Here is a 26296-nt window from a genome sequence, read left to right on the forward strand (position 1 = left end):
CTTTGACATTTCGATGTTGCTATTTATAGACTACGTTGCTTACGAATGCGGGCTTTCGCGGCGATATCCGTTAATAAAATAATCTCGGGTTTCAAGGCACGTGAAGTGCTTAACTGCCCACAACCTTTCGGCAGAGATTTCCTCAGCCATTGTCAAGTGATTGACTGTCGTCCGAATGCCGCGCCGCCGTCAGTGACATTACCAGTAATTAGTCCCGTGGCATACATCGCAATGTTTGGGTTCCCTGACCGGCGCGCCCGCGAAATTTCGCAAGCAGTTTCTGCTAGGCCGCGAAAACAGAAGATCAAAGAAGACACGAAAAAAATTGCGTTTTTTTTCCATTTCGTGGCTCAATAACAGGGGAGGAACATAAAATCGGTACAGTCTTCAGGCCCACTGTGAAAGACTATGTGGCCCTCAGAACACCGTGAACATGCGAAATACCATATGGGAGTGGGCAGTTTTATGTCGGTCAGATTGTCCGTACTATTAAACAGCGCCGTGTAGAATATGAAAGGTGTTTCCGCCTAAACTATCCCGAAGAATCAGCTGCGGCAGAGTACGTACTCGAAAGCGGTCACCGAATTGCTTTCAACGATACTCCTATTGTTAAACGGACCAACGGCTTCTGGGACAGCGTAATACATGAAGCAATAGAGATTAAAATATCGGACAACACGCTCAATAAAGACGGCGGGCTGCAGCTCATCCTGTGACCGGCGAGTTGAAGCGGGCGCAGCGGTCGTGCAACCAAAACATTGCCAGTATGGCGTGGGACTAGGCACCTGACCTTCATTGCTTACATATTCTGCCCTGACAATCATATTCCGCACATCAACATGCTTCATTCGAACCGAAACTCGATAAGATAAAGTAAATATTGTATGAATTCATGTAAACGATATGCAAATAACAAGTAAGCGCACCGGTGTTGAAATACTCGAGGCTGTTCCAGACACAGCAGTCACAGGAGCTTTTAGTTCGGGAGAGAAACCGCACAACGGGACGCCGGTTCCTTCAGAGGACGACTCAGCCTACCTATGTCGGCCAGTGACCGCCCGTGCAGCGGACAGCGTTTGCCTGAGGGAAAGGAGGAACGATCCCGTGTTCGGCTTAAAAGCAAATTCCGCTACATTGTGTGGGAGCGGCCAACCTACGCATTCTTTACACATAGCACGCAGTTTCAGAGATTTTCACAGGGAGACAGCAAATGCCAAACGCCGATACTACAGGTTACCGGATTGGTCGCCTTAAACGAAACGTCATTCTCCCGTTTTAGAAGAGCAGTGCTGATTGGCAGACGATATTTATGATGCCTTGAGCTGGAGGAGTAATGGAAGAGACCGAAAGATATACCCTTTCACGTCTGGCGTGGAGAGGGGCCGTTCCGTTGTCGCTCTTGGAGCGAGAACACTTAACGAGAGCGTGCGCGCTTGTACGTGTACTCAAAGAGCGAGGAACAAGTGTCTCCTCAGTAGAGCACCTCTGTCGAGGGCGAATCGAAGTGTCATTGTATATTGAGACCTTGCGATTGAGTATTGTTCACTGTGTTGGCCAACACACTTATTGTGCGGTGTGAACGGACAGAGTTATATTTAAACGCCTGCGAGCGAATTTTTGAGTGACATCGCGGTGGGCTGGTTAACTGACCGGTGTACCACGCCAATAGTTAGACTAGGGGGAAATAGGAGTCCTTGACTTCATCAAGGCGTAGGGAGAGTTTGATTGGCGAAGGTCAATCCAGATAGAACGAGAGTTATCTTATTTGTCAGCAGTGAGCGGCGCAGACAGCAGTCATCACAGCTTACGGTATTGTCCGCTACAGCAATTGCGAGCCCCGTATTTCCTCCACAACCCGCATTTCACACGCGACAGCCTCGACCGTACCTAGCAACATTCTAACAGATAACTATTCAAGTTGAGTAGGCGTGGCTCTCAGCCATTCTGCCAAGTCAATAACAATGTTAAACTTTGTATAGAAATTTCATTAGGGAATCCTATCCTTGAGAGGTAACTTAACATTCCAAAAAGAACCAGGATATAACTTGTTCAATTCATAACTAAAAGAGCCATTGTGATTTCTCAGAATTTTTGCAAAATAAATAATAATTTTCGTTAGTTTCATGGTTTTCTTACACTGACTAGCACTACTCCAGTATCCAAGTATCCCACTAGTTACGTAAGAAATTTGGTGAATTTTTGTGTCATTTCCTTACAGCGGACGACTCCAGATGATATTTATTGCTGAAAGTTTTTCAGGCATTTCTCTTTAGAACGTTAGGAGCGTCTGTCTGACTTCTGTAGTAGTGTGGGGGTGGAAATAGCATCTTGCAGGAGCCACAGGGTAAAGGGTACATCTCAGATCAATCCCACACTAACAACGTCACTTGACAATGGTAGAGGAGATCTCTGACGAAAGCTCGTGGGCAGTTAACCACTTGACGCGGCTCGAAACCCGAGAATATTTTATTAACGTACGTTGTCGTCGGATAACATGGCGACGTTACTGACAAATCGCAGTCATTGTGTGAACAGGACGAAGATACTGTGTTGCTCTGATCCGACTGACATTTTTAAGGGAATTTTGTTGTTTAACACCTCTTGTGGCGTCAATCCTAGCGTAGTATGTGTAATTTCGAGGCCAAGTGATAATGGAGATACAGTCTACAAAGTGCGCGGGAGTTTCCTAGAAGCCAGCATAAATCGGTGCGGAAAACCAGCCAGCTGTTGCAGGATACAGTGTCAACAGCGACTGAAGTTGTAGGGGAGGGAAACGGTGGATCCAGCATGCAAACTGCAGCCTGATGGTTCCGCAAAAGAGTGTTCATTTGTCGGAATTTTATGGCGATTACAGCAGAGTTACAAGGTTTGTCAGAACGAACCCTCGTGATTGATTACACTCCATTTCATTTATCTGTGAACCGTGCGCATGTGTGGAGATGACTCGAAAAAAATCTTGTTTGCGCTATTTCTAAAGAACAAGAGTGTGGCCTATTTCTCTTGGCTGAAATTACAATCATGGAACGCGTGTAGTCGAACAGTCATTGTTCGATGCGAGGAGGGGAAGGAATAGTTTATTTGCAAACAGAAAGGGACGTCGCCACAATGGAATACGAATGGTTGGGAGTATCTCAACCGTGACTTGCCAAATCAATGTACTGTTCTTTTTACTCATGAAATTTGGTCTTTTTATATGGTTCATTCTCGAGTAGCTTCTTAGAGAAGAAATTTAGTATCTCTCACTTGCAGTGACACTGTCAGAATTGAACGGGCGCGTCACACAGACGTCGAGAACATTACACCACGCCGCGCGGGATTAGCCGAGCGGTCTAGGCGCTGCAGTCATGGACTGTGCGGTTGGTCCCGGCGGGGGTTCGAGTCCTCCGTCTGGCATGGGTGTGTGTGTTTGTCGTTAGGATAATTTAGGTTAAGTAGTGTGTACGCTTAGGGACTGATGACATTGGCAGTTAAGTCACACAAGATTTCACACAGATTTTTTTCACATTACACCACTTCAGCTCTGGGGCGGACGGGCTTGTCAAGAAGCAGACAAACTTTCGACGTTCATCGTATTACATGTGCAGCGTACTTGGAGTGCATCTAAGTATACCGTAAAATTTCAGACTTCGTTCTTTGAATAGTATTTTCACGTGATACTTACGTTAAGTACTGGTCAAAATGCAAGCATATGATCAAAATGCAGGCATATGATTAATTTAATTATTATTTGCAACCTCTTCGTACATCTTATCTCCACTAGCCACTAGTCATTAATGGATGTTACGTCTCTCCTTTGCCTCCTTCATATAGCATTTATTAATGCAAGCTCTTCCATAACATTCAAAACATTACTTGTAGCAACTTCCAGTCTAACTTTTTAAGACTCCTGTAACGCTTTCACGGCAAGTAAAACAGACGTGAGGAATCACACGATTATCCGAAAATAAAGTTCACACATTCGACTGGACTTACAAACCAGCTCATCTGTAAAACGGGCTATTTTAGAATAATGCATTAATACGTTCCTCTTCGTCTTTGACACTGATTAAGTTGATGTACATTGTCGTCCATACATCAGTTTTTTGCGTCTGCTACATCTCTGAACCTACATATCGGCAAGAACAGCTACCACTTAATTAATCCATCTCGCTCTTCACCACCATTTTCTGTGTTGAAATAATTTTTTTTCCTTGGCTTCGTTGGCATCATATCTGCCATCATCCTCTCCATATGTGCTAAACAACCTCCTCCACGTGATTTAGTAATTTTAACTGTATCTTTATCTAATAATAGTTCCTGTAATTCGTAACTACCTAGTATTCTGTAACCCTCCGCCTCTCATACAGGCCCACAAATTTTTCGCATGATTGTTCGATAAAATGATCTAGGTTCAAAAATGGTTCAAATGGCTCTGAGCACTATGGGACTTAACATATGAGGTCATCAGTCCCCTAGAACTTAGAACTACTTAAACCTAACTAACCTAAGGACATCACACACATCCATGCCCGAGGCAGAATTCGAGCCTGCGACCGTAGCGGTCGCGCCGTTCCAGACTGAAGCGCCTAGAACCGCTCGGCCACTACGGCCGGCAAAATGATCTAGGCTCCCTGCATCTGCTTCTACCGTGATTCGGCCATCTGATCCGTAACTGACTGCCTAAGGTACTAGTGCAATTTCAGTTCTGATGTTCTCGTTACGTAATTTATTTATAACTACTACTTGAAAGACGACAGGGATGTGAACATAATTTTCAGCGTTCCTCCAAGTGTAAAACGCAAGTGGTCAATACGACGGAAACTTTGTCGCCAATGATAGCCCGCCACAAGTGGTCACTCATCCGTGAACCTGTATGAGGAGAGTGGAGAACGTGCGCGAGGCTGGCGCCTGCAGCCGACTGCAGCTGACACTGCAGCCACACGCTGGCGTCGCAGAGTCATCATCGCCTGCACAGGGCAACGTGCCAATCCTGTGTCAGCGAGGAGACTCATTTTTCGCTAACACGAACGCCGCTGCGGATACCTGAAAGGCGACCGATAGACTAGAAAGTTGTTTTAACGGAAAATGTACTGATCCTCTACAGCTAACTACACTATCGGCCATTAAAATTGCTACACCAAGAAGAAATTCTGATGATAAACGGGTATTCATTGGACAAATATATGACACTAGAACTGACAGGTGATTACATTTTCACGCTATTTGGGTGCATAGATCTTGACAAAGCAGTACCCAGAACCACCACCTCTGGCCGTAATAACGGCTTTGATACGCCTGGGCATTGAGTCAAACAGAGCTTGGATGGGGTGTACAGGCACAGCTGCCCATGCAGCTTCAACGCGATACCACAGTTCATCAAGAGTAGTGACTGGCGTATTGTGACGAGCCAGTTGCTCGGCCACCATTGACCAGACGTTTTCAATTGGTGAGAGATCTGGAGAATGTGCTGGCCAGGGCAGGGCAGCAGTCGAACATTTTCTGCATCCAGAAAGGCCCGTACAGGACCTGCAACCTGAGGGTGTGCATTATCCTGCTGAAATGTAGGGTTTCGCAGGGATCGAATGAAGGGTAGAGCCACGGGTCGTAACACATCTGAAATGTAACGTCCACTGTTCAAAGTGCCGTCAATGCGAACAAGAGGTGACCGAGACGTGTAATCAGTGGCACCCCATTCCATCACGCCGGGTGATACGCCAGTATGGCGATGACGAATACACACTTCCATGTGCGTTCAGCGCGATGTCGCCAAACACGGATGCGAGCATCATGATGCTGTAAACCTAACTTGGATTCATCCGTTTTGCCGTTCGTGCACCCAGGTTCGTCGTTGAGTACACCATTGCACGCGCTCCTGTCTGTCATGGAGCGTCAAGGGTAACCGCAGCCACGGTCTCCGAGCTTATAGTCCGTGCTGCTGCAAACGTCGTCGAACTGTTCGTGCAGATGGTTGTTGTCTTGCATCTTGTCATCTGTTGATTCAGTGATCGAGACGTGGCTGCACGATCCGTTACAGCCATGCGGATAAGATGCCTGTCATCTCGACTGCTGGTGATACGAGGCCGTTGGCATCCAGCACAGCGTTCCGTATTACACTCCTGAACCCACCGATTCCACATTCTGCTAACAGTCATTGGATCTCGACCAACGCGCGCAGCAGCGTCGCGATACGATAAACCGCAATCGCTACAGGCTACAATCCGACCTTTATCAAAGTCGGAAACGTGATGGCACACATTTCTCCTCCTTACACGAGGCATCACAACAACGTTTCACCAGGCAATGCCGGTCAACTGCTGTTTATGTATGAGAAATCGGTTGCAAACTTTCCTCATGTCAGCACATTGTAGGTGTCACCACCGGCGCCATCCTTGTGTGAATGCTCTGAAAAGCTAATCATTTGCATATCACAGCATCTTCTTCCTGTCGTTTAAATTTCGCGTCTGTGGCACGTCATCATCGTGGTGTAGCAATTGTAATGGCCAGGAGTGTAGTTTCAACTAAAATTTCTGAACAGTGGAAGAGCATCAGGAGCGGGTGAGAAATTGTAACACTGTGATTCTACAGAGATTGTGCGAACGAAATTGCTGCAGTTCTTGCAGCAGTTAGGGTAATGAAGATAACTGAAGCAACGAAGGATACTCATCGTTTTAAAAAAACAGCTAAGAAAATACAAGGGGTTAGAACTCTAATAGTGACAATATTTATTTACAGCTCGTACAAAATAGATACGTGTTTCCAAGTTTTACTGACCTTCAAAGCAGTCACCAGCATTGTGTATAACCCGTTGCCAGCGATGTGGAAGTCTTAGCAGTGCCAGTTGTGTTGACAGTTCGAACAGCGCGGTCTATTGCCTGACGAATTTGTAGCAGTTCTGAAGCGAATGCCGTGAACTGTTTCCTTCAAGTTAGAAATCGAACTTACGAGGGCTTACGTCAGCGGAGTGCAGTAGGTGGTATAGCACTTAGCGGCCCCATCAGTCAAACAAATCAGTAACAGCTTGCACTGTACGCGCTTGAGCATTGCCCTGCAAAATGATGGTCAGGTCCTGCAAAGAGAGTGATCACTTCTGTCTCTAAGATGATCGTAGGTTGTGTTCCAAAAATGAACAGCATGTGACCTGTGCAACTTTCCAGTCTTTGGGTACGGATCTTTCGTCGAGCGAACGGTTGAATATGGTTGTTAAGTGTGGAGCTAATGCATCAGCATACTCCGAAAGGAACCTAATTGGTATATAGTCTGGACCAGAAGACTTGCCTTTATTTAGTGATTTAAGTTGCTTCACTACTCCGAGGATATTTACTTCTACGTTACTCATGTTGGCAACTGTTCTCGATTCGAATTCTGGAATATTTACTTCGTCTTCCTTGTGTAGGCATTTCTGAAGGCTGTGTTTAGTAACTCTGATTTGGCAGCACTTTCTTCGATAGTATCTCCATTGCTATCGCGCAGAGAAGGCATTTATTGTTTCTTGCCGCTAATATACTTCACATACGACCAGAATCTCTTTGGATTTTCTGCCAGGTTTCGAGATAATGTTTCGTTGTGAAAACTGTTGTTATAAGCATCTCGCATTGAAGTTCGCGCTAAATTTCGAGCTTCTGTAAAAGATCGCCAATCTTGAGGTTTTTTTGTCTGTTTAAATTTGACATGTTAGTTTCGTTGTTTCTGCAACAGTGTTCTGACCCCTTTTGTGTACCAGGGAGGATCAGCTCCGTCGTTTGTTAATTTATTTGGTATAAATCTCTCAATTACTGCTGATACTATTTCTCTGAATTCAAGCCACATCTGGTCTACATTTATATCATTAATTTGGAAGGAGTGGAGATTGTCCCTCAGGAAGGCGTCAAGTGAATTTTTTCTGCTTTTCTGAATAGGTACATTTTTCGTTTGTTTTTGGAGGATTCAGTCTCTCTACGACAACCCACAGTTCATTAATCCTTGTATCCGTTTTGATGCTCGATATTAGCTAAAGATTATTTGTTGCTAAGAGGTAAAATGTGTTTTCACGCGCGTGGGTTCACGAACTAACTGCTCAAAATACTTTTCAGAGAATGCGTTAAGTACAATTTCGGATGATGGTTTATGCGTACTTCCGGTATTAAACATGTATTTTCGCCAACATATCGAGGGTAAATTAAAGTTACCACCAACTATAAACGTATGAGTCGGGTACGTGTTTGAAATCAAACTCAAGTTTTCTTTGAACCTTTCAGCAACTGTATCATCTGATTTGGGAGGTCGGTAAAAGGATGCAATTATTATTTTATTCTGGTTGCCAACAATGACCTCTGCCCATACTAACTAACAGGAACTATCTACTTCGATTTCGCGACAAGGTAAGCTACTTCGAACAGCAACAAACACGCCACCGCCAACCGTGTTTAGCCTATCCTTTCGGAACACCGTTAGGTTCTTCGCAAAAATTTCGGCTGAGCTTATATCCGGCTTTAGACAGCTTTCAGTGCCTGTAACGATTTGAGCACCAGTGCTTTCTATTAGCGCTTGGAGCTCTGGTACTTTCCCAACACAGCTACGTCAATTTACAACTGTTATACCGATGGTTCCTGTATCCACGCTCTTCCTGCGTTTGGCCTGCACCCTTTGTGACTGAAGCCCTTCTTGTGTTTTCCTGAGACCCTCTAACCTAAAAAGCCGCCCAGTTCACGGCACACAGCCCCTGCCTGCTACCCATGTAGCCGCCTCCTGCGTGTAGTGGACACCTGACCTATTCAGCGGAACACGAAACCCAACCACCCTTTGGCGCAAGTCGAGGAATCTGCAGCCTACACGGTCGTAGATCCGTCTGAGCCTCTGATTCAGACCCTCCACTCGGCTCTGTACCAGAGGTCCGCAATCGGTCCTGTCGACCATGCTGTAAATGGTCAGCTCTGCTTCAGACTAGCAGCCTTTATCACTTCTGTTAGCCGCTCGAAACCAGATAGAATTTCTTCTGATCCGAAGTGACACACATCATTGGTACCGACGTGAGCAACCACCTGCAGTTGACTGTACCCTGTGCTCTTCATGGCATCCGGGAGGACCTGTTCCACGTCTGGAATGACTCCACCCGGAATGCACACGGAGTGCACATTGGTTTTCAAAAACCATGATTCATCCGACCAAGTGACAAGTTTCCTTGGATCCACTGCCTATACTCTCGATGATCTCATACCCACAGGCATCTTAACTAACACGTCTTGGTTCAACGCTGGAGCACATAAATGTCGTCTGCTGCGGAGCCCCAAGTTCAACAGTAAGCGCTGAACGTTGTGCTCTGAACTGTGCCAGTAGAGGCGCTGTACTCTGTCGCCAGATCTGGCACAGGTCGCCCCCTATCCCTCTTTACATAGCGGGAAGGTCACCGAAAACCACGGTGAGGCCTCTGGACGCCCAACACCTTACCTCCTACTCTTAGTTTCGCAGTTCTTCGCCCATTTTCCATAGATTTTGACAACAGTAGCAAGCGAACAGCCTCGCCTTTTAGTGATGCTCTTTCCCAGGTGCCAGACCATACCATTCTACCCTTTGATGGTAGAATGAAGGCTTTCACGACTGGATGACGTTGCTGCTGTGAACCTTTCTGAATGTAAGGTCGTGGTCCACGAAACTCTTCTGTACAGATCTTAATTTCATATCAATTCGAAACACAATTCATTAATTCTGTACTCACTCTAACACTTAAATGTCTCTGTCAGACGTCCGACCCGTCAGTCGGCAAGACACAACGGAGGAGCAACGTCTCTGAAGATGTACAGCGCAGTTCTGGACGAAACGTTACGAACAGAAGACTTTCGTGGACCTCATTTGGGGCTCTTGCCGTCTCTTCCCTTCTTATATACTTTCCTTACCGTGTCAAGTGCGAATAATGCCATCAGATGGCATTCACTAGAGTGCATACGGAAGTTTTCCGACAGCCATTCTTTCCACTCATCAACCACCAACGGAACGGAAAAGGGGACAAAAGATACCAGAAGTTACCAGAAGAACATCTACGTTTACATCTACACCTATGCTCTGCAGACCATTGTACCGCTTATTGGGTTTTCTCCCGTTCCATTCACGTATGGAGCGTGAGAAGAATGACTGCTTACATTCCTCTGTGAGAGCTGTAATTAGTCTAGTATCTTCGCGATCGCTATAGGAGTAGTATGTTGGTGTTTGTAGTGTGTTCCTAGATTCATTACTTAAAGCTAGTTCTAGAACCTTTCTGAGTAGGCTTTCACGGGATAGCCTGCGCCTGCCCTTAAACCTCTGCCAGTTCAATTGTTTCAGCATCTTCATGACACTCTTCTACCAGTCAAAGAGACCTATCATCATTCGTGCTACCCTTCTTTGTATCTGCTCAATATCATGTGTTAGTCTTCTTTGGTACACGCTTCGGCAATATTCTAGGATTGGTTCCACGAGTGTTTGCATATGATCTTCTTTGTAGACTGATTGCATTTCCCTAGTATCCTACCAATGAACCGCAGTCTGGCGCCTCCCTAACCTACGACTGAGACTATGTGATCATTCCATTTCGTATCCCTCCACTTTTCCACCCACGTATTTGTATCAGATGATTGATCACAACTGTGAAGCACTAGTACTGTAAGCATACGATACCATGTTTCTTTTCGTTTTGTGAAGCGCACAGTTTTACACGTCTAAGATTTGAAGTAAATTTGTCAGACTTTGCAACATCGTTGCGTGGCTTTCGGAATGCAGATACAGATTTCAATGACTCATTTGCAGCTCTAGTTCCTAGCTCAATGGTCTATTTGAATTACTTGACGTAAGTATGCGGAACGAGCTAGTTTTAGGACTAATAAAGTAATTCACTTTTAGACTTGAACGCATGTTGTCCATGTACACATATGGAAACATAATAGTGAGAACATTCTTACATTCAGCAACATTAAATACACTATGTGATCAAAAGTATCCGGACATCTGGTTAAAAATGACTTACCAGTTCGTGGCGCCTATCATCGGTAATGCTGGAATTCAATACGGTATAGGTCCACCCTTATCCTCGATGACAGCTTCCACTCTCGCAGGCATACGTTCAATCAGGTGCTGGAAGGTTTCTTGGGGAATGGCAGCCCATTATTCACCGAGTGCTGCACTGAGGAGAGGTATCGGTGTCGATCGGTGAGGCCTGGCACGAAGTCGGCGTTCCAAATGATCCCAAAGGTGTTCCTTAAGATTCAGGTCAAGACTCAGTGCAGGCCAGTCCATTACAAGGATTTTTTTGTCGTGTAACCACAGGCCGTGCATTATGAACAGGTGCTCGATCGTGTTGGAAGTTGCAATCGCCATCCCCGAATTGCTCTTCAACAGTGGGAAGCAAGAAGGTGCTTAAAACAATGTAGGACTGTGCTGTGATAGTTCCACGCAAAACAACGAGGGATGGAAGACCCATCCAAGAAAAACACGACCACACCATAACATCACCGCCTTCGAATTTTACTATTGCCAATACACACGCTGGCAGGTGACGTTCACCGGGCAGTCGCCATAAACACACCCTGCCATCGGATCGCCGCATTGTGTACCGTGATTCGTCACTCCACACAACGTTTTTCCACTGTTCAATCGTCCATTGTTTACGCTTCTTACACCAAGCGAGGCGTCGTTTGGTATTTACCAGCGTGACGTGTGGCTTATGAGCAGCCGCTCGACCATGAAATCCAAGTTTTGTCACCTCCCGCCTATCTTGCAGTGCATCCAAATGCAGCTGGGAGTTCCTGTGTGATAGTCTGAATAGATGTCCGCCTATTACAAATTACGACCCTCTTCAATTGTCGACGGTCTCTGTCAGTCAACAGACGAGGTCGGCTTGTACACTTTTGTGCTGTACGTGCCCCTTAACGTTTCCACTTCACTGTCACATTGGCAACAGTGGACCTAGGGATGTTTAGGAGTGTGGAAATCTCGCGTACAGACGTATGACACAAGTCCCACCCAATCACCTGACCCAGTTCGAAGTCCGTGAGCTCCGCGGAGCGCCCCATTCTGCTCTCTCACGATGTCTAATGACTACTGAGGTCGCTGATATGGAGTACCTGGCAGTAGGTGGCAGCACAATGCACCTAATATGAAAAACGTATGTTTTAGGGGGTGTCTGGATAGTTTTGATCACTTAGCGTATGTGTGCTATTGTTCTGATTTCCTATATTACGAATGTGACCAAATACGCACGCGCAAACACAACACACACACACACACACACACACACACACACACACACACACACACACAGAGAGAGAGAGAGAGAGAGAGAGAGAGAGAGAGAGAGAGAGAGAGAGAGAGAGAGAGGGGGGGGGGGGGAATCAGTATCGGTGCGGACTTTCTAAAAGTAAAGGAAAGAAATAATACATATTAAATTGGAGAAAGCCTGGTGCTACATCACTGTCGTGCGGGTAACACCTCTCGACTAATTTTGCACACTGCATATAGGAATTTATGATGAAAATGTTTTACTTCAAAACTTACTACACGTGAGCAATCAAAATTTAAAAGTCCCTCAGATAAAGCGCTTATGAAACGCTTAAGTTAAACATCACGCTTGTTAGTTTCGGGGAGTTGGGGGTGAGCTACCGAATTAATGAAGCGTGTTTCGAAATCATATGAAAGTAAGATCTATGCAGCTGCTTTAAAATTTATGTTCCCAGCGAGCTAAACTAGGTCAAGAGCGTTACGGAAGGAGCATAAATGTGACGAAGCAGTACACTGCGGTGACAAAACTCATGAGACAGCAATACGCAGATGCACAGATGGCGGTGGTATCGCATACGCAGGGTATGAAAGGACAGTGCACTGGCGCACCTGTCGTTTGTATTTGCACTCACGTGATTCATGTGACGCGGTTTGCGACGTGATTATGGCTGCAGAACGAGAATTAACAGACTTTTCAACGCGAAATGGTAATTAGAGCTAGACGCATGGGACATTCCATTTCGGAAATCGTTAGGGAATGCAGTATTCCGAGATCCATGATCCACAGTGCCAACAGTGCGCCGAGAATATCAAATATCAGGCATTACCTCTCACGACAGACAACGCAGGGGCCGACGGACTTCACTTAACGATCGAGTGCAGCGGTGTTGGTATGGAGTTGTCAGTGCTAACAGACAAACATCACTGTGTGAAATAATCGCATAAATCAATGTGGGACGTACGACGAACTTGCAGTTAGGACAGTCCTGCGAAATTGGACGCTAATGGGTGACAGCACGACATCGCCTGCAGCGCCGCTCCTGGACACGTGACCACATCGGTTGGACGCTAGATGACTGGAAAACCGCAGGCTGGTCAGATGACTCCTGATTGCAGTTGGTAAGATCCGATGGAAAGGGTTGAACGTGGAGCAGGCCCCAAGAAGTCATAGACTCAAGTTGTTAACAAGGCACAGTGTACGCCGGTGGTGGCTCCATAATGGTGTGTGGGCTGTTTTTACACGGAGTAGACTGGGCCCTGTGGTCCAATTGAACCGATCATTCACTATAAATGGTTGTGTGCCGTTAATTTTAGACAATTTGCAGTCATTCAGTGACTTCATGTTGCCATGACAGTGCACCGTGCCACAATTGTTCGTGACTGGTTTGAAGAACATTCTGCACAAGTCGAGCGAATGATTTGGCTACCAAAATATCAGTAGGATTTTCGCGGTTATGACGGCTATAGAGGCAGCATGATGAAATCCTCCGACTTGTTAAGTCCATGTCAGGTTGAGTTGCTGCACCATATCGGGCAGAAGGAGATGCGACGCGACATTAAGACGTATACCATGACTTGTCACCTCAGTGTAAGACAGTTAAAGACGTGTGTGCGTCTGTATCTACTTTCGTTTCCCTTAGCATATAAAACAGTTAAGCAGAGGGAGAAATAAGCCTACCGCACAGAAAGCTGCGAAAGGGGGCGTGATCGACACCCGTGACGCCTTAAATTTTTATCTATCAAGTGGTTCAAATGGCTCTAAGCACTATGGGACATAACATCTGAGGTCATCAGTCCCCTAGACTTAGAACTACTTAAACCTAACTAACCTAAGGACATCACACACATCCATGCCCGAGGCAGGATTCGAACCTGCGACCGTAGCAGCAGCGCGGTCCCGGACTCAGGCGCCTAGAACCGCTCAGTCACAGAGGCCGGCTTTTATCCATCAGTTCTAGATACATTCATCAAGAGATATTTCGGCTGAAAAATCTCTCGTCTACAGCAGTTCCATCAGACAAAATTACGTAGACACTATAACGTGAAATTTTTCCAGAAATATATTTCAATAGCGGGAACGAATGAACATTAAGACCGTGTCTTACGAACGAGGTTTAATTATCAGAACAGATTGCTGCAGCCTGTAACCGTCGAATTCAATAGTGTGGAAATCTTATTTTGAAATGCAGAAATTTCCGGGACTCTATACTAACGAGCTAAAATCCAAGACTGTTACTGAAGATCAAGCTAAGCTCTGAAGTCTCTCGTGATCAATAAATATGACGTTCCAAAATATTTTCTGTTGCTTCTGCTCCATGGCTTTGATATATAATGGGGAGGGGGGGTTATTGTTGTTGTGGGCCTCAGTCCTGAGACTGGTTTGATGCAGCTCTCCATGCTACTCTATCCTGTGCAAGCTTCTTCATCTCCCAATACGTACACCTGCTCAGTGTATTGATCTCTTGGTCTCCCTCTACGATTTTTACCCTCAACGCTGCCCTCCAATACTAAATTGGTGATAGCTTGATGCCTCAGAAGATATCCTACCAACCGATCCCTTCTTCTAGTCAAGCTGTGCCACAAACTCCTCTTCTTCCCAATTCTATTCAATACCTCCTCATTAGTTACGTGATCTACCCATCTAATCTTCAACATTCTTCTGTAGCACCACATTTCGAAAGCTTCTATTCTCTTCTTGTCCAAACTATTTATCTTCCATGTTTCACTTCCATACACGGCTACACTCCATACAAATACTTTCAGAAACGACTATCCGACACTTAAATCTATACTCGATGTTAACAAATTTCTTCTTCAGAAACGCTTTCCTTGCCATTGCCAGTCTACATTTTATATCCTCTCTACTTCGACCATCATCAGTTATTTTTCTCCCCAAATAGCAAAAGTCCTTTACTACTTTAAGTGTCTCATTTCCTAATCTAATATCCTCAGCATCACCCGATTTAATTCGACTACATTCCATTATCCTCGTTTTCCTTTTGTTGATATTCATCTAATATCCTCCTTTCAAGACACTGTCCATTCCGTTCAACTGCTCTTGTAAGTCCTTTGCTGTCTCTGAGAGAAAGGGGTAGTCAAATGAAATCGTGATGGATGGAAGTAACCTTTTTATTATTTCAAAGTCAAATTTCTTCCATTGTGAGACAAGATGGTCGATGACTTCATAGAAAAATGTTTGCCGTTGCCTACGGAGTCATAACTGTACTCAGACGTCCACATTTTGTCTGAAGCAAACCAAAGGCCACGGCTGTCTTTCTTCAGGACTCCAAAAACATGGAAATCGGTTGGGGACAGATCGGGACTGTGTGGTGAATGTGTAAGGGCTTCCCTGCACAACTTCTGCATTTTATTCGAAACAACCTTTGCAACATATGGGTATACAAAGTACACCAGCCATTACGAAGACATCGTCCTGATGTGCTGTGCTGAAGCAGTAAGCACAGGTGTAGTGAGGAAAGTGCAGCTTCTAGAACGAATTTTCACCGTTTAACGGAGTGTGTGCAGATTTGAAATTTCGTGGCAGATTAAAGCTGCGTGCTGGACCGGTACTCAAATGTGGGACCTTTGTCTTGTACGAGAAAGTGCTCTACCGACTGAGCTATTCAAGCATGACTCACGATCCTACCTCACAGCTTAACTTTCGCCAGTACCCCTCTCCAGTCGGAAGAGCATTTGCCCGCGAAATGCACAGGCTCGGAATTGAGTCCCGGTCCGGCACTGTTTTAATCTGGAAGTTTCAGAGCACGCCTTGTTCACCTCGCACCTCCAGTCTCCCCTCACCATCTGTGTGTTGGGCTTCAGATGGGAGAGCTTGGTTCGCCCGCACCCTGCTGAGAGCGCGGTCAGGACGTTGTGGGAAGTATTTTGCAACTGAGCAGTTTCACAGTATGTGCCCGGGCGGTAGTCCTACCACGCGTCTTCTGAGAGGGACCTGGACCTCAGTAAGCGGCTACTGTATCCACGCCCGTGACCTCCCGTGTGAAATAGGTCTTCGCCAATCTCTTGCGACAATCTATAGTATGATTTAAATCAGTTGCCGTGTTATGTTTAAGGTCGATAGCTGTGGCGTTGTCGCGACGTGAGCTGTACAGGCAGCCGAAGCAACGACCCACTCTCTGCGCCGATGGAAAATTGCTTTCAAGTCTAAGTACTACGAAAATCACGTAAAAAATCTGAAATCCACATACAGTGTAGATATCTACAGTGTCACGAACCATATCAAAAAATCCTTTCTTAATCCGAATTAGGGGCAGAGCTATGTATTATAAAACTGGTGAAATTTTCCCGTCCAGGGAATATGAGGAGCGACGAAAATGTTGCCGTTCGGACCCGTACAATCGAGAATCGTTATGCCAATCAGGTAAAATCGCCGTGAGCATTGAGGCATTCGTCCCACAAAAGCAGCAGGAGGAAGATACTCTTTTAGTAAAACACCGTGTCCTGCTGCATGAAGAAGTCCGAAACTGCCGACTGCACATCCTCGTCCGACAGGAACCGTCGACACTTCAATACGTTTCTTAAGGGTCCGAAGGCGTGACAAACGCACGGGGAGAGATCAGGGTGTAAAATGACTTTTATCTTAATAATATCAATATTTATATATGTGTCTGGAGAGAGAAATTGATTTTGATTGAGACTTTTCTTTAAGTCGTAACTGGTACCTGAATTTTCGTTGCTGCCTCCTTAAATGATCAGCTTCTGCACCAGTTGGTAACGTATTATAATTTGGAGGAAGTCATTGTTCTTTAGGATTTAAAGTACGACTCTGTTGGTTACGTGGCCGCATTGCAGATAGCTTTGAGCCCAAGTTTTCGTAGCTTATCATACCTAAGGAACCACTGTTGTAAGTAAATAACATCAAACGGCAATCTGCTTTTCGTGAGAAAAGGAGAGTGCTTGACACACAACCTTCCTTCAAACTATACGTCCTACTACATCAAAATTGGTCAGTGGAGTTCAATACCATACTATTGTAGAAGAACATAATCCAATTACCGTAATTAAGAAATTATGAGAGGTTGTTACGTATTGAATGAAAACTACAGAGAATGCATTTATTTTCCTGTATTTTAGTGAACTTGTGCGCTTACAATTCTGTCAATTGATGGACGGCGACGACAATGAAGTTCACCTCCGTTTCCAAAAATTAGATATTTCTTTTCTTCACTTCCAAAAAGTTTGTATACATAAATGTTTGGCAACTCTTACACATACTTTACTCGGTTTTATCACTAAAATATCAATTTTCATTAAATGTAACAATACATTCTGAGCGACGGCCTAGCAACACGTCCTCTTCCCACAAGATACAGATTGTCCTCTTTTTTTTTAATAAATCAATTTTTTTTAGAGTCCGTACTCAAAGATTCACAACTACTATTGTTGCGGGGATTGCGCGCTAAAGAGTTTCTTGCTGTCCAGCTGCGCTTCACTTTACTTCAACTACTTTTTGAATCACATTTACATTTACGGTATTTACATACATTACTGAGCTTCTCAGAATAAAATCAGGCACAAATTAGTTTTTAAAAAAAAGGGCAGTGAGGCTCACATAACATTACAAGGGCTATAGCACGGCTGCTCGAGTGTATCTCACTTCACTTTGCGATATGGGGACGTGCGATATCACGGACCAGCTGCACCCCTCGGTACACCATCCCGCAACGGTGGTTTTGGACAGACATGCTGCCCCATACACATTCTTCATTTTCCGATGGATATCTACTGGTGTTTGTCCTTCAATAGCCAAGAAAAGGGTAACAGCAGGTTAGTCCTATTCGGACGCGTTTGTTAATGAAGGCGCCGAAGTTCACGGTTCGGCGTTCACCGCACGCTCCTCGGAAACACAAGAACGTCATACCAATCCTTTCCCTACTAGCCAGTGCTTACATTCCCGCATCGGGGTCGTGTTACGTTGCAAATAGACTACAGCAACGTCCTCAAATGGAAACATTTTGATTGCCCCTTACAGTTTTGTATACATATCATATGCCGAAAACTGTGAAACACACAGAAATGCGTTTGCGCACTGCTTTCTACAGCGGAAGCACAATCCCGTGCGAGCCGACAGTACCAGGCTCCCACTGGCGTGCAGTCCAAACCTCTAGCCGTCAAACGCCAACTACTTTAAATCGCACTATAATAATGGCACCTTGTACTGCAGTCTACAAGAGATCGCGTTACTGATGGACTCACTTCGCGAGCGTCACTGAGAGAGCGAGGGAAGAGTTGTCGCTTATACAATTCCGGTCAAGTCGATCTCAAACATTGTTTCACGACCCGACTTCATTACTTTTCATGGTGCAGTTGCTTTTGTCATCTTTACTGCGAAGAGTAACTGCTTTAATGTTAAGTATTCGATCCTTTTTGTAGAACTTTTAATTTGTCCATCACATGTTTTTGTCAACTGTTGATTGCGCTCTTCTGTCTAACAAATAATTAGTCACTTGGCGGCCCGCATCTCGTGGTCGTGCGGTAGCGTTCTCGCTTCCCACGCCCGGGTTCCCGGGTTCGATTCCCGGCGGGGTCAGGGATTTTCTCTGCCTCGTGAGGGCTGGGTGTTGTGTGCTGTCCTTAGGTTAGTTAGGTTTAAGTAGTTCTAAGTTCTAGGGGACTGATGTTAAGTCCCATAGTGCTCAGAGCCATTTGAACCATTTTTTTAGTCTCTTGGCCCGTTACTCCTTTAAATTATGTTCTTTTCTCAACTAATACTGTCAGTCTGGTTTACGGAAGCAGTGACCGTGTTATTTGTTATCGGAAGTTGTCCAATTTCCAGGAAAGTTAGTAAGTTTGTCGGAACGATATGGAACATAAGAAGCTGACAAGACTATTTTGCGTCGAAATTGTTATTCTGTTGCCACATATATCCGATTGAAGAAGGCTGTAGTCAGATCCTTTGCAGGGTTTTAGTAAATGAGGGTTCGTTCGGTAGTTTTCGTGTTAAGCTAAATTTTTGTGCTCTGCAGAGTGTGAATGATGAATCAGTGAAATGTGGCGTTGTTTGTCTAGTGTGAGATAAAATTTAGGAGTGCTAAGGTCTGCCCTCGTACGCTTACGCAACTTCTGCCTCACTTCTTGCAGTGCCAACAAATGTCACATAACCAAGCTCCAGTACTAAGTTCCCTAGATTAACGTACGAGACTTCAGACGTGCATTGTCACTGAATAGTGACCCCATGAATACGGACATGGCGGAATAATAGGCCACGATTACAAAATCAAAATGAATAGCGAAGTGGTATTCGTCGTTACGATAAATATGGGGCACTTTCCGTTCTGTTTATATGCGGTATATGGCCGTAATCGAGTTCAGCAAGTCAGTATTTAACTCACAAAGGGATTTTCAGACTTCGTGTTTTCCGTAACTATCATTAACAGCAGCTGTATGATGGTAGCGTGTGTAACACGTGCGCTGTGTAATATTAATCTTATTTTTATGCTTGTATGCTTTGGGATGTAATAATCACAAATCAAAATAAAATCTCATTTATGTATTTACATGTCGTACATTTCATCAGTTTCATTAAATGAAATATACAGGGTTATTACAAATGATTGAAGCGATTTCACAGCTCTACAATAACTTTATTATTTGAGATATTTTCACAATGCTTTGCACACACATACAAAAACTCAAAAAGTTTTTTTAGGCATTCACAAATGTTCGATATGTGCCCCTTTAGTGATTCGGCAGACATCAAGCCGATAATCAAGTTCCTCTCACACTCGGCGCAGCATGTCCCCATCAATAAGTTCGAAAGCATCGTTGATGCGAGCTCACAGTTCTGGCACGTTTCTTGGTAGAGGAGGTTTAGACACTGAATCTTTCACATAACCCCACAGAAAGAAATCGCATGGGGTTAAGTCGGGAGAGCGTGGAGGCCATGACATGAATTGCTGATCATGATCTCCACCACGACCGATCCATCGGTTTTCCAATCTCCTGTTTAAGAAATGCCGAATATCATGATGGAAGTGCGGTGGAGCACCATCCTGTTGAAAGGTGAAGTCGGCGCTGTCGGTCTCCAGTTGTGGCATGAGCCAATTTTCCGCGGGCTACGCGTGAAACTTGCCCGCACGCGTTCAACCGTTTCTTCGCTCACTGCAGGCCGACCCGTTGATTTCCCCTTACAGAGGCATCCAGAAGCTTTAAACTGCGCATACCATCGCCGAATGGAGTTAGCAGTTGGCGGATCTTTGTTGAACTTCGTCCTGAAGTGTCGTTGCACTGTTATGACTGAATGGTGTGAGTGCATTTCAAGCACGACATACGCTTTCTCGGCTCCTGTCACCATTTTGTCTCACTGCGCTCTCGAGCGCTCTGACGGCAGAAACCTGAAGTGCGGCTTCAGCCGAACAAAACTTTATGAGTTTTTCTACGTATCTGTAGTGTGTCGTGACCATATGTCAATGAATGGAGCCACAGTGAATTTATGAAATCGCTTCAATCATTTGGAATAGCCCTGTACTTTTCATGGCGGTGGCAATAGTAACAGCGAGGTCTAGCACTAATGCGTTGCACAGGAACGATAAGAGAAATGATCTTGCGTCTTCACATCAATCACTAGTTCGATGATAACCACTCCGAAGAATTTCTGTTACTTTAACGACCAATTTCGACATTGTAGAAGATAAGTCTCCCTCGAGGATTCGAAACCAACAGTGTTTCGCTGTATTTATACAACATTTAGTGTGATCGATATATTACTACATACAAACAGCCAAGCGTCATAAACCATAACTGAATTTACGATTATGTTATACGTCCTTCCTACTAGATGTAATCTAGGTGCTGTGTATGCGATCCAACGCTAGATTCAGTGACGGGAAATTTATTCAGTTAACTGTATTAAACTATTTCCGATGTCAAACAATATCCGTTGTGCTAAGCCTGCGTGTCTGTGCCTAATCATGTTGGAAGGGCAGTCATATCCCGTAATAGTGTTACCTATCTGGAGTTTATTCACTTAGTGAAGTGGGCATCTTTAATCATGGCAATTTTATGTGGAGCTTATTGACCACTACTTAAAGACAAACATTTCACAGAGACCATTCAATGGTTAGAGAGAGTAACTAGTGAGGAAGTACTAAAACGAATGGGGGGGGGGGGGGGAGATGTGGCACGACTTGACTATAAGAAGAGATTATTCGGTAGGACACACGCAGAAGCATGGATGACTCGTCAGTTTGGTAATGGAGGGAGGTGTGCGGATTGGGGGGGGGGGGAGGAGGGGCGGAATGGGATTTTTGGGGGGGGGGGGGGCAAAAATTGTAAAGGCAGACCAAGACAAGAATGAAGTAAGTAAGTAGGTTCAAATGAATGCAGCTTGTAGTGGTTATTTGGCGATGAAGAGGCTAGCACAGGATAGAGTTTGCGTAAAAAGCCCCAAGAACCCAGTCTTGGGACTGAAGATCGCTACAACCGGTGAAGATTTCAAACAAATCCTTAGATTTCTCTGCCTGCGAACGAGAGCTGAGGTCGGAAGGAAATCCACAAGCATACGCAATATGGGTTGAAATCCATCGCAAAGTATCTTCCTAATACTGGTACCGGCAAGTCAGAGACAATGGTGGTCCCTCTATACCAGTTGTTTCGAACACGGGGTAATTACACTCTGAACGGTAAAATGTAATTTTCTGACGAGCAAAAAGTAGAGGGTTCAATTTTGTTTCGGTCACGAAAGAACATTATTTAGGAAAGATCGTTTCTAATATCACAATTTCCAAATAGTGTAGCACTGATTACATAAGTTACTAATAATTACATTTGTTTTAAGCACTGGCACTAACACTTGGAATATGATGGAGGCTGCAACTTTTGAAACGAATGTACGAACATCATCTTCCTCACATTGTCCACCTACTACATATATACTTTGTGCTTCGTACCATGCAACTATGACATTAGAATTGAGAATTAGAGCTCTTATATCACTTATGCTTAAATATAACATGAAAACGCTTTCTCAGAGCTATAGACAGTTACCGCAATTGACCAGAAATTGCTTCATTATTCACTGCACAAAAATGTGAGGTCATCCACAAATTCCGAAAAGAATGTGTAAAATTTCGGTTACATGCTAACTCAAAGATCTCTAAAGGCTGTATACAAGTAAATACTTAGCGACTGCAATTAGGAATAACTTGAATTGTAAGAATTACGTAGATAATGTTGTGGGGAAAGCAAACCAAAGACTGCGTTTCACTGACGGAAAACTTAGAAGATGCTACAGAGACTGTCTACGCTACGCTTGTCCGTCCTCTTCTGAAGTTTTGCTGCGCGGTATGGGATCCGTAACAGACAGGATTGACGGAGGTCGTCGAAAAAGTTCAAAGAAGGGCAGCTCATTTTGTACTATCGCAAAAGAGGAGATAGAGCGGCACGGATATGATATTTGATTTGGGATGGCAATCATTAAAACAATGTCGTTTTTCGTTGCGGCGAGATCCTCTCGCAAAATTTCAATTACTGGCTTTCTCTTCCGAATGCGAAAATATGTTGTTGGCACCCATGTACATAGGGAATGAAAATCATTATTATAAAATGAGAGAAATCAGAGCTCACGCGGAAGGATTTAAGTGTTCGTTCTTTCCGTGCGCTTTTCGAGAGTGGAACGATAGAGAAACAGCTTGGAAGTAGTTGCTTAAACCTCTGCCAGGCACTTAATTGTAAACTGCAGGGAAGTCATGTAGGTGGGGTAGATGTCGATAAACGAAGTGACCGCACGGAAAAAAGTAACTATATAATGGCTACTACATTTGTGTAACACCTACACATTATCATTATTATTAATTTTATTAGTGGCAGTGGTCATACACAAAGCACTGGCAGCCTGAAGTCTTCCTATTTCTGCCAGTTGAGAAGTAGGACTTCCAGCAATCAAGGGTTTTACAAACAGCAGGCCTAAGTATAATGCACACATTGTAATTTGGTTAATTTTGTGTTGGGATGCAGAGTACTGGAGAAGCAAGTGTCGCTAGGGAGAGAAATGGCGCAGAGGTTCAAATGGCTCCAAGCACTATGGAATTTAACTTCCGAGGTCATCAGTCTCCTAGAACTTAGAACTACTTAAACCTAACTAACCTACGGACATCTCACACATCCATGCCCGAGGCAGGATTCGAACCTGCGACCGTAGCGGTCGCGCGGCTCCAGACTGTAGCGCCTAGAACCGCTCGGCCATGGCGCAGAGGAAGCATGTTTAAAGCGTCTAGGCTTAACTTGGAGAGCCTTCGTTTCTGAGTAGGACTTTCAGACAGCACTCGCTATGCTCTGAGAACAGGTTCATCATTCTCTAAAATACGGTTGCTAGGAATAAACAGTAATAATCCCATTGACTGATTAGTTTGTACTTTAATAAAACACCTACAAAAACTGAATATAATTTATCTTCCGGCATTCTGAAAATGCGAGTTCTCAAAGGATATCCTTTTTCATTCTAAAATATAGTTACATGCTTATGTGTATTCTGCACTCACAAGGGGATGGCCTTAGAGTCGGGCAACTCATTCGGCTCTTATTTGACAGGTCGCTTGTGCAGGACCTAAGAAGATGGACTTAAGACAGTTTGGTTTAACACCGCACTGTTTCTGAGAAAACCACCCTTCTAATTCATGACGTGCAATCGACTTAGAATTGAAGGATCGGTAAATAACAGAAAACTGAGTATTTCCCATAATTACGTATAAGGGGTCTGTAAGCGCATATTTTGCGATAAACCGGGGAAAAAAACCGGTGGGACTTCATCTTATCTATGCATAAGATAAACGCTGTTCAACGGAAGCGGTGCTGGGGTAGTGAACAAGGCACCTGGCATGGGAGCAAAGAACCTGTGATCGATTCTCAAATGCCGTTTTTTGATCTGTTTTTTCCCCGTATCATAATCTTAAGAATAGGAGGGTTATTCAGACAAGGACATATATAAGGAAGAAAACAAAGTAAGCAAATTTCTCAGACAACCGGTAGACGAATGAAAAAAAAAAAACTACAGAATGCATTTGGGAACCGAACGCATGTCCTGCGTTCTCCAACCAGATCCTTTGGTTGCTACGCCAGCAGCGCTTTCATTAAATAACTTTTATCTTTTGGGCACGTAAAAGGTAATAGTAAGAGTTTCTAGCTTCGATTTCTAGGAAACGACGCGTTTGTGGACCGCATATTTGACGAAAAATGCTAAATTTTCAATTATCTGTCGATCCTGTCAAACCTGAGTCAACTGAGCGTCAGGAATGTTAGGGCTGGTTTTATCAAAAAATGAGGCGGCGATGAGCCAGACTGAGTCATTTTAATTTACACACAAACTACCTGCAAAATATTAAGGGAGGTAGGACGTGAAACGGGCCGACTTGGAGCAGGGAAGTCACCACAGGACATTTTGATTTCCACTGTCTAAACTTCTAAACTAATAAAAAAATGGCTCTGAGCACTATGCGACTTAACTGCTGAGGTCATCAGTCGCCTAGAACTTAGAACTAATTAAACCTAACTAACCTAAGGACATCACACACATCCATGCCCGAGGCAGGATTCGAACCTGCGACCGTAGCGGTCACGCGGTTCCAAACTGAAGCGCTAGAACCGCAAGGCCACACCGGCCGGCTCTAAACTAATAAATTCATAAAACTTTGTCAGCGCGACCAAGAAGGATTCAGGATTCATATTCATAGCAGTGGAAGTTCAAACACATAACAAAATATTTTTTTTTAAATGTGAAATTTCATCATTTTTCACTTATTACTGGCTGCATTTGTTGCTATAGGTACACTTTTCTTTATAATTAACAGAGATTCTTCGATGAATTTTGCATAGCATACACAACATAGTTACAGGTGTGTGAAACTCTAGAATTTTCCAAATCTGTTAAAAACTGTGGTAAAAATTGAGTTAATTAATTATAAAATTTGAGCTTTTTCTAAACATGAAGTTTAAAATGTAACAGGTCATTCATTTTTTCATAAATTAGATAAATTCTAGAGTTTCATACATCTGTATGTATGGTTTGTATGCTGTGAAGAATTCACCAAAGAATCTGTCTTACTTATGAAGGAAAGTGTACCTATAGCAATAAATGCAGCCAACAGTAAGTGAAGCAAATGATGAAATTTCACATGTGGAAAAAATTATTTTGTCATGTTTTTGAACTTCCACTTCCATGAGTGTGAATCCTGAATCCTTCCTGGTCATTCTGGGAAAGTTTTATGGATGTATTTGTAAAATTATAGACAACGTAAATCAAAATGTCCTGTGGTGCCTCTCCTGCTCCAAGTCGGCCCGTTTGACGTCCTACCCCTCCTAACCGAATCGGTTGGCTGTGTCCGAGCTCATTCCCTCCTGAGGGGTAAGGGTCTCAGGAAGGTACAACCACTGCTCTATACACACAGTGCGGTATCGTGCTCGGGATAGGGTACTCACAGAGGCCGGGTTCCTCAGACAGGGCGTGCTCGACGGCGGCGACGGCCGCTCGCACGCTGTCCCGGTCGGTGACGTCCAGAGGCAGCAGGCGCACCGGCGGGCCGGCCCGCTGCTCGGCCAGGCGCCTGGCGCCGGCCCCCTGCGGCTGCAGCACGCCCGCGAACACCGTGAAGCCCTGCCGCTGGGCGTGCAGCGCCAGCGAGAAGCCCAGGCCCGAGTCGCAGCCCGTGATGACCACGACGCCGGCCGCGGGCCGCACCCGCGCCCGGAACAGGTGGCGGTAGGCCGCCACCGCCACCACCGCCGCCGCCGAGCACGCGGCCAGCGCCAGCTGGCTGCAGTCCGCCGTCCACGTCTTCCACTGGGCCAACATCGCCGGAGGCTGTCTCGTCTGCTACTGAAGCGCTAGGCACGCCGCGCGCACTGCCGCCCCGCCCTCGCCTCGCCGTCGGCTTCCGGGCCGGGCACAGCCGAGCAATTCCGAGCACGTCCGCGCAAGCGCATTGACTCGCACCCACCACCTCCGGCTGTGGCCTTGACCATGAGGGGGAGGGCGAATACAATGCTGAGGAATGTGAGTCGCTATGCTAGATAACAAACTGTATACTCTGCGCTTAATAAATTATTCATCTCTGGCGATCTCTTTCTCTCTCTCTTACTTTCT

At 44.9% G+C, this 26296-nt stretch overlaps 1 protein-coding gene across 1 annotated transcript in view; it reads right to left on the minus strand.

Moving 5' to 3' along the window:
- The window catches only part of LOC124623072 (D-beta-hydroxybutyrate dehydrogenase, mitochondrial-like), a 60190-nt gene extending 34176 nt beyond the window's left edge, over positions 1-26014 (minus strand). The window contains exon 1 of the mRNA XM_047148867.1: positions 25633-26014. Coding sequence (XP_047004823.1) covers positions 25633-26005 — 373 coding nt within the window. The 5' untranslated portion in view covers positions 26006-26014. The remainder of the gene's footprint in view (positions 1-25632) is intronic.
- Positions 26015-26296: the final 282 nt, after the last annotated feature.

The sequence above is a fragment of the Schistocerca americana genome, chromosome 1 (assembly GCF_021461395.2).
Source record: "Schistocerca americana isolate TAMUIC-IGC-003095 chromosome 1, iqSchAmer2.1, whole genome shotgun sequence".
Taxonomy (NCBI): domain Eukaryota; kingdom Metazoa; phylum Arthropoda; class Insecta; order Orthoptera; family Acrididae; genus Schistocerca; species Schistocerca americana.